Source organism: Hirundo rustica (assembly GCF_015227805.2).
Source record: "Hirundo rustica isolate bHirRus1 chromosome 33 unlocalized genomic scaffold, bHirRus1.pri.v3 SUPER_33_unloc_1, whole genome shotgun sequence".
Lineage (NCBI taxonomy): Eukaryota > Metazoa > Chordata > Aves > Passeriformes > Hirundinidae > Hirundo > Hirundo rustica.
This window is the reverse complement of record NW_026690190.1, coordinates 26,222-37,456: the sequence shown is the minus strand read 5'-3', so window position 1 is coordinate 37,456 and position 11,235 is coordinate 26,222. Positions and strand designations below refer to the sequence as shown.

The following is an 11,235-nucleotide window of genomic DNA, read 5'->3' as shown; positions in this document are numbered from 1 at the left end:
TTACATATTGTTATTGATTATAAGTATTGAAATATGGTGCAATTTGTAACTCCTTTTAGCTGCTTGCTAATATAACATAATCTATAATTTTAAGTATGCACCATATAGCCTATAGAAATAGTAGTGTGATGAATATCTTATGTCTGTGTATACACTGTTAGCTTATGGAAATACTAGTATGATAACTATATTATACTGTAGGCCTTAGCAAAACAAAATGTTAAAATACTTCTATGTAACTAAGAGCAATGTAAAGCAATTATGTGGTTTCCCACATCTGCTGACTGACCTCACCACGTGGTAACAGTGACACAAACCAGAGCATCAGAAGAGAATTAGAGAAGAACTTATTAACTCTGCTCATCAAGAGAGTGTAAAACAACAAGATAAAACTACAAGAAGTAATAAAATATATTGACCTGATCATTGGGATGCCATGCAGATAAGTCAGAGTATAAAACCAAAACAATAAAGAGTTCCTGCAACATCAAAAACTCCCAAAAATGTTTGAATAATGCATGAAACTTATGAATATGTATGAACCTCAGTAAAGTAACAGTATATAGGTAATACTGCCTTAATTTGCTGACATGTCCTTTGGCCAATAGCCAGGAACATCCCAGCACTGGACATTCCCTTTTATCCCCTTATTAAACTTTAAAAAGTATTCTGAAGAGTGAACTTTTATTTTTCATACTGGGAACAGGATTGGGAGTTCTAAATGGCATAGACTCTGAAGTAATAATAAACCAACTAGTCACAATTAACAACGACTTAAATAAACTGCAGCACCCTCTATGACCTTCCCTTTTGGCTTTGAGAATTAATCAATGGCTCATAACAGATATATTACCTCAGAGGAGAGAATAAATGAAAAGGACCATTAATTAAAGATAGATGTACTTAGTGTCGTTAAACTACTATCTCTTTAGCATTTAGTTTCATTCAAGTTCATCTGTGGATGCAGTCAGAGGGGAAGGAAAAGAAGGTACCTAACCCACTGAAATTTGAAAGGTCATTTGGAACAATGCGATTAAATTTGAAAGGAAATTCCAATCCTGGTGGTACCCAGTTGTTGGGGGTTAGGTTTGTTCCTTTTTTTTTTTTTGTCTTAGAGAATTTTTTCCCCCTAAATTTCTAAGAGACTAAGTACTGGTGCTTAGATGGTGCTTGACCAACACAAAAGACGTGGCTGGGAGGGGGAAGATCATATGAGTTTTGGGGAGGGAAAAGGACAGGGCTGGGGGAGCTGGGCATTTCTTCTTGCTCTCAGCATCGGAGAGGATGACCAGGCTGCTGCTTGCTGTGGGAGGAGTCCACTGTCAACAGGAAGTCCAGTCCTGGGAGAACTACCTTCATCTGCTTCTTGTGTGCCCAGGAATTCTGAGCCCCTTCGCCTGCCCTGCTGGAGCTGAGCCAGCCCTGTCTGGGAGCTGCCGTTCCTTCAGCACTGCTCACTTTGCCAGGACATTCCCCCTGCCTGTCAGGGACATCCTGCTGTTCCCAGCCACCAGCCCGGGAGTTTCCACCATTCCAGCTTGGTGCTCTCGGGGTCCCAAGAGATCAGACTGCCCTGGGCTTTGTGAAACAAAGGCCCTCGAGGTTCCTGGTTCTGTTTATTATTAATGCTGTAGTTGTTGTTGTTTGTTTGCCTTGTTATACTTACTAGTAAAGAACTGTTATTCCTTTCCCCATAGTCCTGCTTGAAAAGCCTCTTTAATCTTCTAAATTATAATAACTTGGAGGGAGGGGATTAGAATTCCCCATTCCTAGAGAGGCCCCGCCCCTCCCTAACAAATACCTATCTTTCAAACCAAGACACCAGTCAATTTTACCTATGATCCCATGAGCAGCACAGCCACAGCTTTCATGTTAACAATATGCAATGCTTTGGTAAATGAAATATACCAAATCATTGCATTAGGTTTAAATCACGATGGGACTGTACTCTATCCTCTGGAGCATAGATTATAGGCCCGAAAAGATGGAAATCAATGGCAGTCAATATCAACACATGCATTGTGCAGGAGCAACAAGGATTCATTTGCAAAAGTAACACCATCAAGGCTGTAGTGGTTTCATGTTCACTAAATTTTGGTGTTGGTATTTACTTTTTTTGTGAGAGACTAGGAGAAAAACAAAGCAGGCTTAACCTTAAAATTAACAAATAGTTTATTAACATACACTAAAAGAACAGAAAAACAGAAAGTTGGAAAAAAACTAAAATGGAATGAAAACTTCAAAAACACTTTTTCCTCCTCTTACAAACTGTTCACTTTCTTACAAAACAACATAAAGAGACAAAACTTGTAATTTTCAGTCAGTTTCACTACCTGATAATAGTTTTTCATCAATTCATTAGGGGAAGAGTATCCTTTTGAGTCATGGATCTCACTGACAACTTAGAACAGTTCTCTTGTGGGTTTTAAACTGTCACAAAAACAACCACCCAGAGAAACCTGCCTTTGTGACTCCTCCCAGGAGCAGTTTCTCAAGCTGCTTATGGGTCATGGGTCTTAGACTTTTGCATACTGGGGTGTCACTTTTTAAAGATGAATAACTTCAAAGCAAAGGATTCTTCACTTCAAGGTACAGAGATACCTTCTCACTTCTTCACTGGCTCAGAAAGCTTCTCATCTTTATCTCTGTTCAAGCATTTTATAGGATATTACTTAGTTCATCACAAACATCTTTGCTTAAATCTCTACGCAAAACAATCATCTCCCCAAATGCATCTCTTTCTCATGATTTACAGGAATGACCTAAATATAGAGTTCATTTTCATGGCTCAAGTAAGAATAGAACAACCAACTCTTCAACCCTCTGTCTTAATAGTCTTTTTACTCTTGCTACTGACTTCATGCTGTTGTTCTTTATGTTTACTCTGTCTTTCCTTACTCTCTCAGAGAAGGGCCAAGCTCTGGAAGCTTCATGTTGCTAGGAAAGAGTTAAATTTGCTCTGAGTTTTTGTGTCTCTCTCTCTCTGTAGCTTGTGGTGTTAGATGTTCAAGGCTGAGCTGATAAAGGAGGAAAAACTCACGCAGAAACATTAGAGACTGGAGCACTCAGGCAGTCTAGAATTACAAAAAAACCTAGGTGAGATCATAAATGCCTTCTCAGCCCACCCCTCGGTGTAAATTGGGGTGGCCTCGGCCCAAATGGTGCCCATAGCTCCCATCAGGGGCCCAGCAGAGATTTTTCTCTGCTCTAAGGAAGTTTAAAGAAAGTAGCTGTTACAAAACAGCAACATCTCCTTCCCCCCCCCTTCACGCGGGAGCCGATGGAATCCAGCCAGGCCTCAGGCCAGCTTTCCCCCCCGAAAAAGAGGGGGAGCAGCAGGCCTAGCTCGATGTTACCTGTCTCTCTCTGGCCAAAGGAAGAAGGAAAAGGGCCCACCTACAGGAAATCAAGAGGTTTTATATGGTACTTCCCAAAGTCGCAGCTAACAATTTCAGTAGTCAGAACAGATGTCAATATTCTAATTAACTCTCTGATAGGTCTCTGTCTCTTCTAAAGCAATTCCCAGGTCCTGACCTGGAGAATTATTTTACATTCTTTTATAACTAAAAAACTAAACTGTCCTAACCCATGACAAGGCCCAAAACATTTGTCTTGACACTGAGCAAAATGTTTTCAGATTCATCCCAATGAAAACCTAGAAACAATACTTGTGTATATTGGTAAAGGATGCATTTGCATGAGAACCTCTTGCAATTTTTTATTTGTAGATAACCTTACTGTAGATACAAGTAATCACTCTAATACTTTGTACTTGTATACAGGATGAGATTTTAGTTTTATAGCTCCTGTTATACCCTATTATTTCTGAAATCTAACTACGCTCTGATTCAAGATTTACAGCCTACACCTGTTGGAGTCCAGGGCATTCCTTTGGCTGCCCTGGAGGGTCAGAGACCTGGACAGGGGGGTCTGGGACCCCAGCCCAGAGCTCAGAGGGACACTGGCTTTGATCTCAGTCCATGGGAGAGACTTCCTGCACTGCCAGAGGGGTTGCAGGCCACAAGAGTGTGAAATACAGTAGTTTAGCTTATCACAGGGTGAAAAAACAGTAAATTTAGGCTTCTAGCATTGAAGTGAATGGGGGCAAGATGGAGAATTTGGGGCGTTGTCTCCTGCTTCTTTCTTCTTCTTCCCTCACTCCATTTCAGCAGTGACGTTGGCACAAAGTAGTTTAAGGAGATTGGGTAAAGGTAGAGATGACCTGTTTAGTATAAGTGATAGACATTGGCAAGTAATGCTAAATAAAGTATACGTAGCAATTAGTATAAAAGATAATGACTGCCCAGCTTGGGAGGAGTCGAGGAGTCGTCAGATGTCCAGGCAGCTGCAAACATCTTGTTGGGCACTGAGAAAATTGTAAGATAAGAAACAATAAATGAAGCATGCAACCTTGAAAAATCAGAACCTGAAGACTTCGTTTCTTTCATCCGTTTGGCACAGAACTTTGCAGAGGGCAAAAAGACTCTAAAACCACCTAAATGTTGGGGAAAGCCCTCGACATACACCAACTGTTATGCACCTCACACTGGTAAAGAAACTGTTACACAATGCAGACCTGAGATGCTTGCTGAAACAACCTCAAGAGACTTTATCCATCATGACATGGAAGATATACACCGTGTAATGGAATGGATGAAGAAAGATGGAGAACACTGATGGTGAGACATTCTTTTTGGATTGTCACCTACAGCTACTGGAATTTTTAGCTGAACGCTTCACCCTGTTGGCATTTTATTAAAAGTAACCTTTTAGCTTTTTGTTCTAATAATTGCATTGTATGTTGAAATTTGGATGATTATGAAACAATTAACTGACTGACTACCCCCACTAATACTAAATAACCCATGCAGTACAACTTGTACTAAACCAACCACACAGTCCCAAGGCATGAAATATGCTCAAATGCTGGCTGTTGAGAAGTTTGAGTGACTATAGTCACAGGGTGGATTATGTAGGAAAATGACTGGAGACCCCATGGGCAGGTAACTGAAGATACAATTAAAGGAAACCGAGGAGTTATACTGGCGTTTTAAGAGGCGTTATAACTGTATGGAAATTACAGGGTAAATCATAACTGCCGCTCCCTGGATGGAATGCAGTTGGCAGGACTTGAAAACTATTCCAAAATGATTCCCCATCCACACACACCTGCTGAGGGGGATGGAATGGAGAGTGGGACAAAGTGGAGATGCCACAGCCAGGCTCTGTGGAAATCCTTGCAGGGGCAGGAACTCAGTGGTGCTTTGCAGCTGATAAATCACATTCTATGTGTCAGCCAGGTAAGACAGGAATAGATGTCCTGCTGCAGAGTCAGCAACTGGGGTGAAATCCTTCTCCTTAGATGAATTTGCTTCATTAAAGCCTAATAATATTAACACACACCTCCATCCCAAAGGTGCCCACCCCTGAGGTATGACTCCCCACTTACAGAGTATGAGCTCTGTGTTCTTTTTGACTGTATTGTTAAAAGCAAAGTGAGAGGATACTTTACATCTCGCAGTAATGCAGGTATATATTGACTTGAGTTACTCAAGCTCCACCTAAACACAAAGAAATTGTATAAGAGTAAGTCAAGGATGGGGTAAAAGTTGGGGAAGACTCAATCATAACCACTGGGGTCAGTCAAGAGGCTAAACCTGTCTTCTCCCCCATTGGGATGCCTATTGGGTAAGAATCATACTCAGTGCATGCTGAACATTTTCATGGGGATTAAAGCTTGTAGGCATATTCCTTCAAGTATATTTTTGCATTCAGGCACTATCACCAACCTTAAAACCTGAACCTGTCACAATTTCATATTAATAGCAAGAGTTATTCCATAAACTGTCAGTGTGAATCCTTCGCAGTTGCTGGTAGTTGCCAGCAGCTGGGAACAAACTCCAATAAAGAGAAAGAGCTGCAGACAGCTCTCCATTTTGCTTTTGGGTGTTTCCCTAACTCAGCTGAACACTCCAGATCCAGCAGGCTGGTTCAATGCAGGGTTCCCCTAATGGTATGCTGACAGACAGGTAAGGCACAAGAGTCTCAGCTATCCTGGGACACTGTCTAAGGGTCGAGTAAATCTCCCCACACTAAGGGGAGGAGGCCTTCCCATTTCAGGTGACGGTCACTGGGATTAGGTCAGCGAGGGAAAATTGTGAGCACAGGAAGGGTAAATTCTGCACAAGTTGAAGTCTTGAGAGCAAAGTACCTGCCTTGCAGATGTGCTGCAAGAAACCTAAATAAGTAGCATCATCATCTTTATTTATAAAATGTGAAACACTGACCTCTTGCATAACACAGCCCAGACAAGTTACGGAAAGTAAAACAACATTTTAAAGCAGCAAATCCATGTTCCAGAGAATTCCATGACACAGGAGAAAATCCATGACTTACTCTTAAATTCACTTTCTGGTTCAAACCAAAGCCACCTGAACTCACGTTTGAGTTCACCTGACACCAGCGAGAGCTTGGGAGATGTTTCTTGCTCTGCTGATGCCTCCTTTGGTGCCAAGTCCCTTTCACTGCTGTTGTCCCTCCTCTCTGAGCAGCTCCCCAGGTGAGGAGGTGCTGCAGGTGCCAGAGCAGAGATTCCCCTGCAGCCCTGGAGAAGAACAGAGTGAAGCAGATTGCCTCACGTTTGCCTCTGTGCCCCAAGTGCCTCCACCTGAGGGACTCACCCCATGGAAAAGGACCTGGAGCAGTTTCTGAGGGACTCACACCCCACCAGGAGCTTTTCCCTCAGGTTTTCTCTTTCTGTCTCTTTGAAGCGGGAGTGATGGAGCAGCCTGGGGAAGCGCCTGAGGTCAGCCAAGGTCACCCACCCCAAACCTCCCCCACTTTTAGAACCCCAGGCTGGTTTGGGTTGGATGGGACTTCAAAGGTCATCTTGATCCATCCCCTGCCACGGGCAGGGACATCTTCCACTATCCCAGGTTGCTCCAAGCCCTGTCCAAACTGGCCTTGGACACTTCCAGAGATGGAGCAGCTGCAGCTTCTCTGGACAACCTGTGCCAGGGTCTCACCACCCTCACAGGCAGGCATTTCTTCCCAATATCCCATCTAGCCCTCACCCTCCATCCTGTCCTCTGACAAAGACCCTCCCAGCTCTCCTGGACGCCCCTTTCTATATTGTATTTTATATCTCTATTATATCTATACCTACATACCTATCAGCCCAAAAAGTGGCTCAGGCAGTCCATGACTAGTTGTGGCCACCTGAGGTAGCCCTTTTTTGGGGGGTGTGGGGGAGTGCTGTGGATTTGGGCACATCTATGGGTTATTTTAGATGGCCTCAGGAGGCTTCAGAGGGGAATTTGGGAGGGTCCAGAGGGTTTATAGGGTGTTCAGGGCAGGGGACTATGAAGCGTTTTGAGAAGACACTAAGAGTATTTGGGATCTAGTGGGGAGTCTGCAGGGGATGGAGGGGGGGTCTCTGGGCTTTGGGGGGGGATGTTTATAGGAGTGTATAGTCCAGGCCCCCAAAGTCTCTTCTGCACCTGACAGGATTTGATCTCTGCCTGGCAGGGAAGTTCACCACACAGTTCCCGACTCCCATGAAATTTTTGATGTGTGCAACATGTAGGAAATGTTTATCCTGCCATTTCCTGGCTTGTCCATCCCCCACATTGGCAATTGCAGCTTTGATTCAAATTTCAATTAAAGGCTGAACTGTTGCTGATACTGCGACAGGGTCAGGGTCTTTCTCTACATCGTTGTCATCACACCAGTTCCCAGGAGACACTTGAAGGGCTCTTGGGAGGCAGTTAGGGGGTGCCTGCAGGATCACTAAAGGGCCTGGAGAGGCACTTGGGGGTCCGGGAGGCAGTTGGAGAGCACTTGGGGGTCCGAGGGGACACATTTTGAGGCCAAGTAGGGGACGCGGGGGGGGCGGGCGCACTTAGGGATCCTGAGGGGCACTTGAGGGTCAGGAGAGAGAAACTAGGAGTACTTACAGGGCCCCGAGGGGCACTTACGGTTCAGGGAAGCACTTGGGGAGCAGCCGGGACAGCAGTGAGGGAACAGGCCCGGCTCTGACGGGCTCTCAGGGGCCGCGGGGCATGACGGGAACCGCAGTCCCGGCTCCAATGGCGTTCTACGGGGCCCCGCGGTGTTTCGGGGCTTGTAGTCCAGGCAGTCAGTAAACTGGCGCGGAACCGGCGGCCAATGGGAGGCGGGAGGGCCCGAGGGACTTGTGGGGGATCAGGGGGAGTTTCTGACACCCCCCCACCCGTGACCCAACACAGCGCCCTCAGGGGAGGGGGGACCCCAGAAGCTCCGGCGGCCGTGAAGGTGAAGAACACAAGTGAGCCTCGCCCCCAGGGGCCTGGGGGTTTCCCACCCCCATGCACCCAGTGACCCCTCCAGGCGTCCCTACAGACTTCCTAGCCCCTACAGACACCCCCATCCCCGCCTGTCCTGGGTCCCCCAAACCCCAAGAGTCCCCCAAACCCCTTCCTGGACCCCCAACATCTTCCACAGACCTCCCCCATCACCCCTAGAGTCCCCCTCCCCCAAATCCCATAGACTTCCTCTGGACCCCCTACAGACCCCCAGTGCCCCTCCAATCACTCCCGATTCCCAGCGCTCCCCATACACCTCCTTCTGCATCCCCAGAGCCCCTCCAAACACCCCACAGACCCTCACGGACCCCCTAGAGACACCCAGCACCCCACCAACACCCTCTTTTGAGCCCCCAAACTCTTCAAATGCTCTTGGGGACATATGGAGGGAGACAGGATTGGGACAATCCCAGAGGTGGAGGAGATAAGGGAGGGAATTTTGGGAGTGTCCACACCTCCCTGGTGCAATTTTGGGGTCATTTCTTTATTGGCCCCACGATGGATTGGGGGTGCCCAGGTGGGCATTCCAGGAGGGTCTCGATGGCCCTAGGGTGGGGAAAGAGAGAGCAAAGGGGGGATTAGGGGCATTTGGGGGAGGTGCAGGGGCAGACTCCTGAAATTTGGGAGCAGGGGTATCCTACCGAAGGCGTCCCCTTATGGTTCGGCGGTGGCATCGCAGTATCCGGAGCAGGGGGTCCTGCAGAGAGCCTTGGGGGCCTGCATATCACAGGGGGTGGCAGTCCCACAAGTGTTCTCCCAGACCCACAAGGGACTTCCAGAGCTAGAAGTACCTCCCCAAGCCACAAGTGCCCCCTCAGCCCCTCAAGGAACCCCTGACCCACAACTGCCAGCCCCCCCCCCACTCCAGAAGTGACTGCCCCTCGCCCACAAGTGAACCCTCTGACCTACAAATGCCCACCAGCCCTCAAGTGACCTCATGACCCACAGGTGACCCCACGGTCCTCAAGTGACCCCACAACCAACAAGCACCACCCAGCCCTCAAGTGACCCCATGACCCACAAGTGACCCCACCACCCTCAAGTGACCCCACGACCCACAAGCACCACCCAGCCCTCAAGTGACCCCATGACCCTCAAGGCCTCCTCTGGTGCCTCACCCAGTGGCTGCTGCAATGGCACCCCCTGTAGGGCATCACAAGCAGTGCTCCTGATTGGCTGTGGGCCCACACAGGTGTCACATGACCTCAAGCCCCGCCCTCCCCAGTGAAGGGGCTCAGGAAGCGCTTCCCTTGCAGGCCGCAGGGCACTCTGGGAATCACATAACTTCCAATCTGGTAAACGCCGCTGAGCCCAGGGGCCGTCATGTGGCCCCCAAAATGGCTCCTGCCGCAAAGGGTCCTGGGACTCTTGCTTCCCACAGGGTGGAGCCCCCACGTGCAGAGATGCACAGCTGCTGCTGCTCTTCTGCCAGGGGACCTCGTGGGAGTCACGTGACCGTGAGTATAGTGCCCCCTGCAGGGTGTCCAGCGAGCTGCTCCTCATTGGCCAGAAGGCCTTGTGGGTGTCATGTGACCTCCAACATGGCTCCTGCCACCAGGGTTCCTGGGAGACAGCCTGGGGTGAAGACGCCTCCTGGTGCCTGCGGAAGTGTCTCGTGATTGGCCCTGGGGCCTCAGGGTCATGTGACTCCCAGGGCACGGCCCCCTGCAGGGTCCAGGGGGGATCACGTGACCTTCCCCGTGGCACTCCCTGCAGGGCAGCCTGGGGAGCGGCAGAGCCCAGCAGAGCCCTGCCCACCAGGGGCGTGTCCAGCGCTGGCTCCTCCCCTCGGCAGCGCCTCAAGCGCCATTGGACGAGGGGGTCATCGAGGATGGAGGTGCAGGGAGTAGAGCCAAGCAGAGGCTTCGCCTTCTCTGGCCCGCGAGGGTGCGGCCTGAGCAGGGCCTGGCTGGGGGGAAGGAGAGCGTTAGGGGAGGGGCGAGGACCCCGAAATACTGACCCTGCACTGCCCCCCGTAAGGCTGGTGGTCTGGGGAGGATTGTGAGGGGCTGCAGGAGGCACTTATGGGCAGAATGGGGGATCTGGGGCATCACCTGGGATCGGGTGTCGAGGGGCCCCGTGGCGCTCTTGGGGAACACGGCGCAAGGGAGGGAATTGGGAGGCATTTAGGCGTCTGGGGTGGCATTTGGGAGTCTGGGGAGGTCTTGGAGTCCGGGGCAACACTCAGGGAACGGGGGAGCATGTTGGGGTCCAGAGGGGGGCACTTGGAGATCCCGAGGTGCACTAAGGCCAGGCTGCTCTCCCACCTCCTTTGCACCAGACGCTCCGTTCGCTGCTGCAGGTTGAGCCTCTGCGGGGAGAATGGGAGGAGTGACGCGGGATCCCCCCGAACCCCCCCAAATTCCCCGTCGGGATCCCCCAAGTGCCCCCCTCTGGCCCCCTCTGGACCCCTCAGGCCTCACCCGCTCCATCGCCCGCGCTCTCGTTTGGTTTCGCCCCAGCGCTCCGAGCTCGGGCGCTGATTGGTTGGCGGGGGGGGACGGGCGGGCCCTGCGGCCAATGGGAGGCGGGGGAGGGGGAAGGCGGGAAGCGGCGGCGCCGAGCGCGGCGGGGGAGGAGTGGGGTCCATGGGAGGGCTTTGGGGGCCCCTGGAGGGGATTGGGGGCTCTAGAGGCAGTCGTAAGGCAGGATTGAGGAGTCCTTGGAGTACATATGGGGGTCCCTGGACGGCATTGCGGGTCTGGGGGCGCTGAGAGATGCCCAGGGAGTTTTGGGGGTCCCTGGGGTGGTTTTGAGGGTCCCGGAGAGCTTGTTTGGGATCCCCAGGGAAAGGTTTATGGTACGGGGAGTGTGGTGTGCTTCTGGGCATCCTGGAGGGGATTTGGTGGTCCAGGAGGATCGAGAGGGTCGTCATGTTGTTTGGGTGGTCCTT

The 11,235-nt window shown here is 49.8% G+C and overlaps 1 protein-coding gene across 4 annotated transcripts; it reads right to left on the bottom strand.

The window, feature by feature from the left end:
• Window positions 1-8,810: 8,810 nt before the first annotated feature.
• Window positions 8,811-10,793, bottom strand: LOC120747596 (uncharacterized). Of its 4 annotated transcripts, none has more exons than XM_040053610.1 (5): window positions 10,766-10,793; window positions 10,610-10,653; window positions 9,461-10,251; window positions 8,984-9,059; window positions 8,811-8,888 (listed from the first exon to the last, which is right to left on the bottom strand). In XM_040053610.1, exons 1-5 carry the CDS (start codon window positions 10,772-10,774, stop codon window positions 8,819-8,821), a joined length of 990 nt encoding a protein of 329 aa, XP_039909544.1. In that variant the 5' UTR covers window positions 10,775-10,793; the 3' UTR covers window positions 8,811-8,818. The 4 variants fall into 4 exon arrangements, with proteins under 4 accessions (XP_039909544.1, XP_039909545.1, XP_039909540.1 ...); XM_040053611.1 differs by having other exon boundaries at window positions 9,461-9,942; window positions 10,766-10,787; XM_040053606.1 differs by lacking the exons at window positions 10,610-10,653; window positions 10,766-10,793 and adding an exon at window positions 10,397-10,581.
• Between the last annotated feature and the right edge of the window lie 442 nt (window positions 10,794-11,235).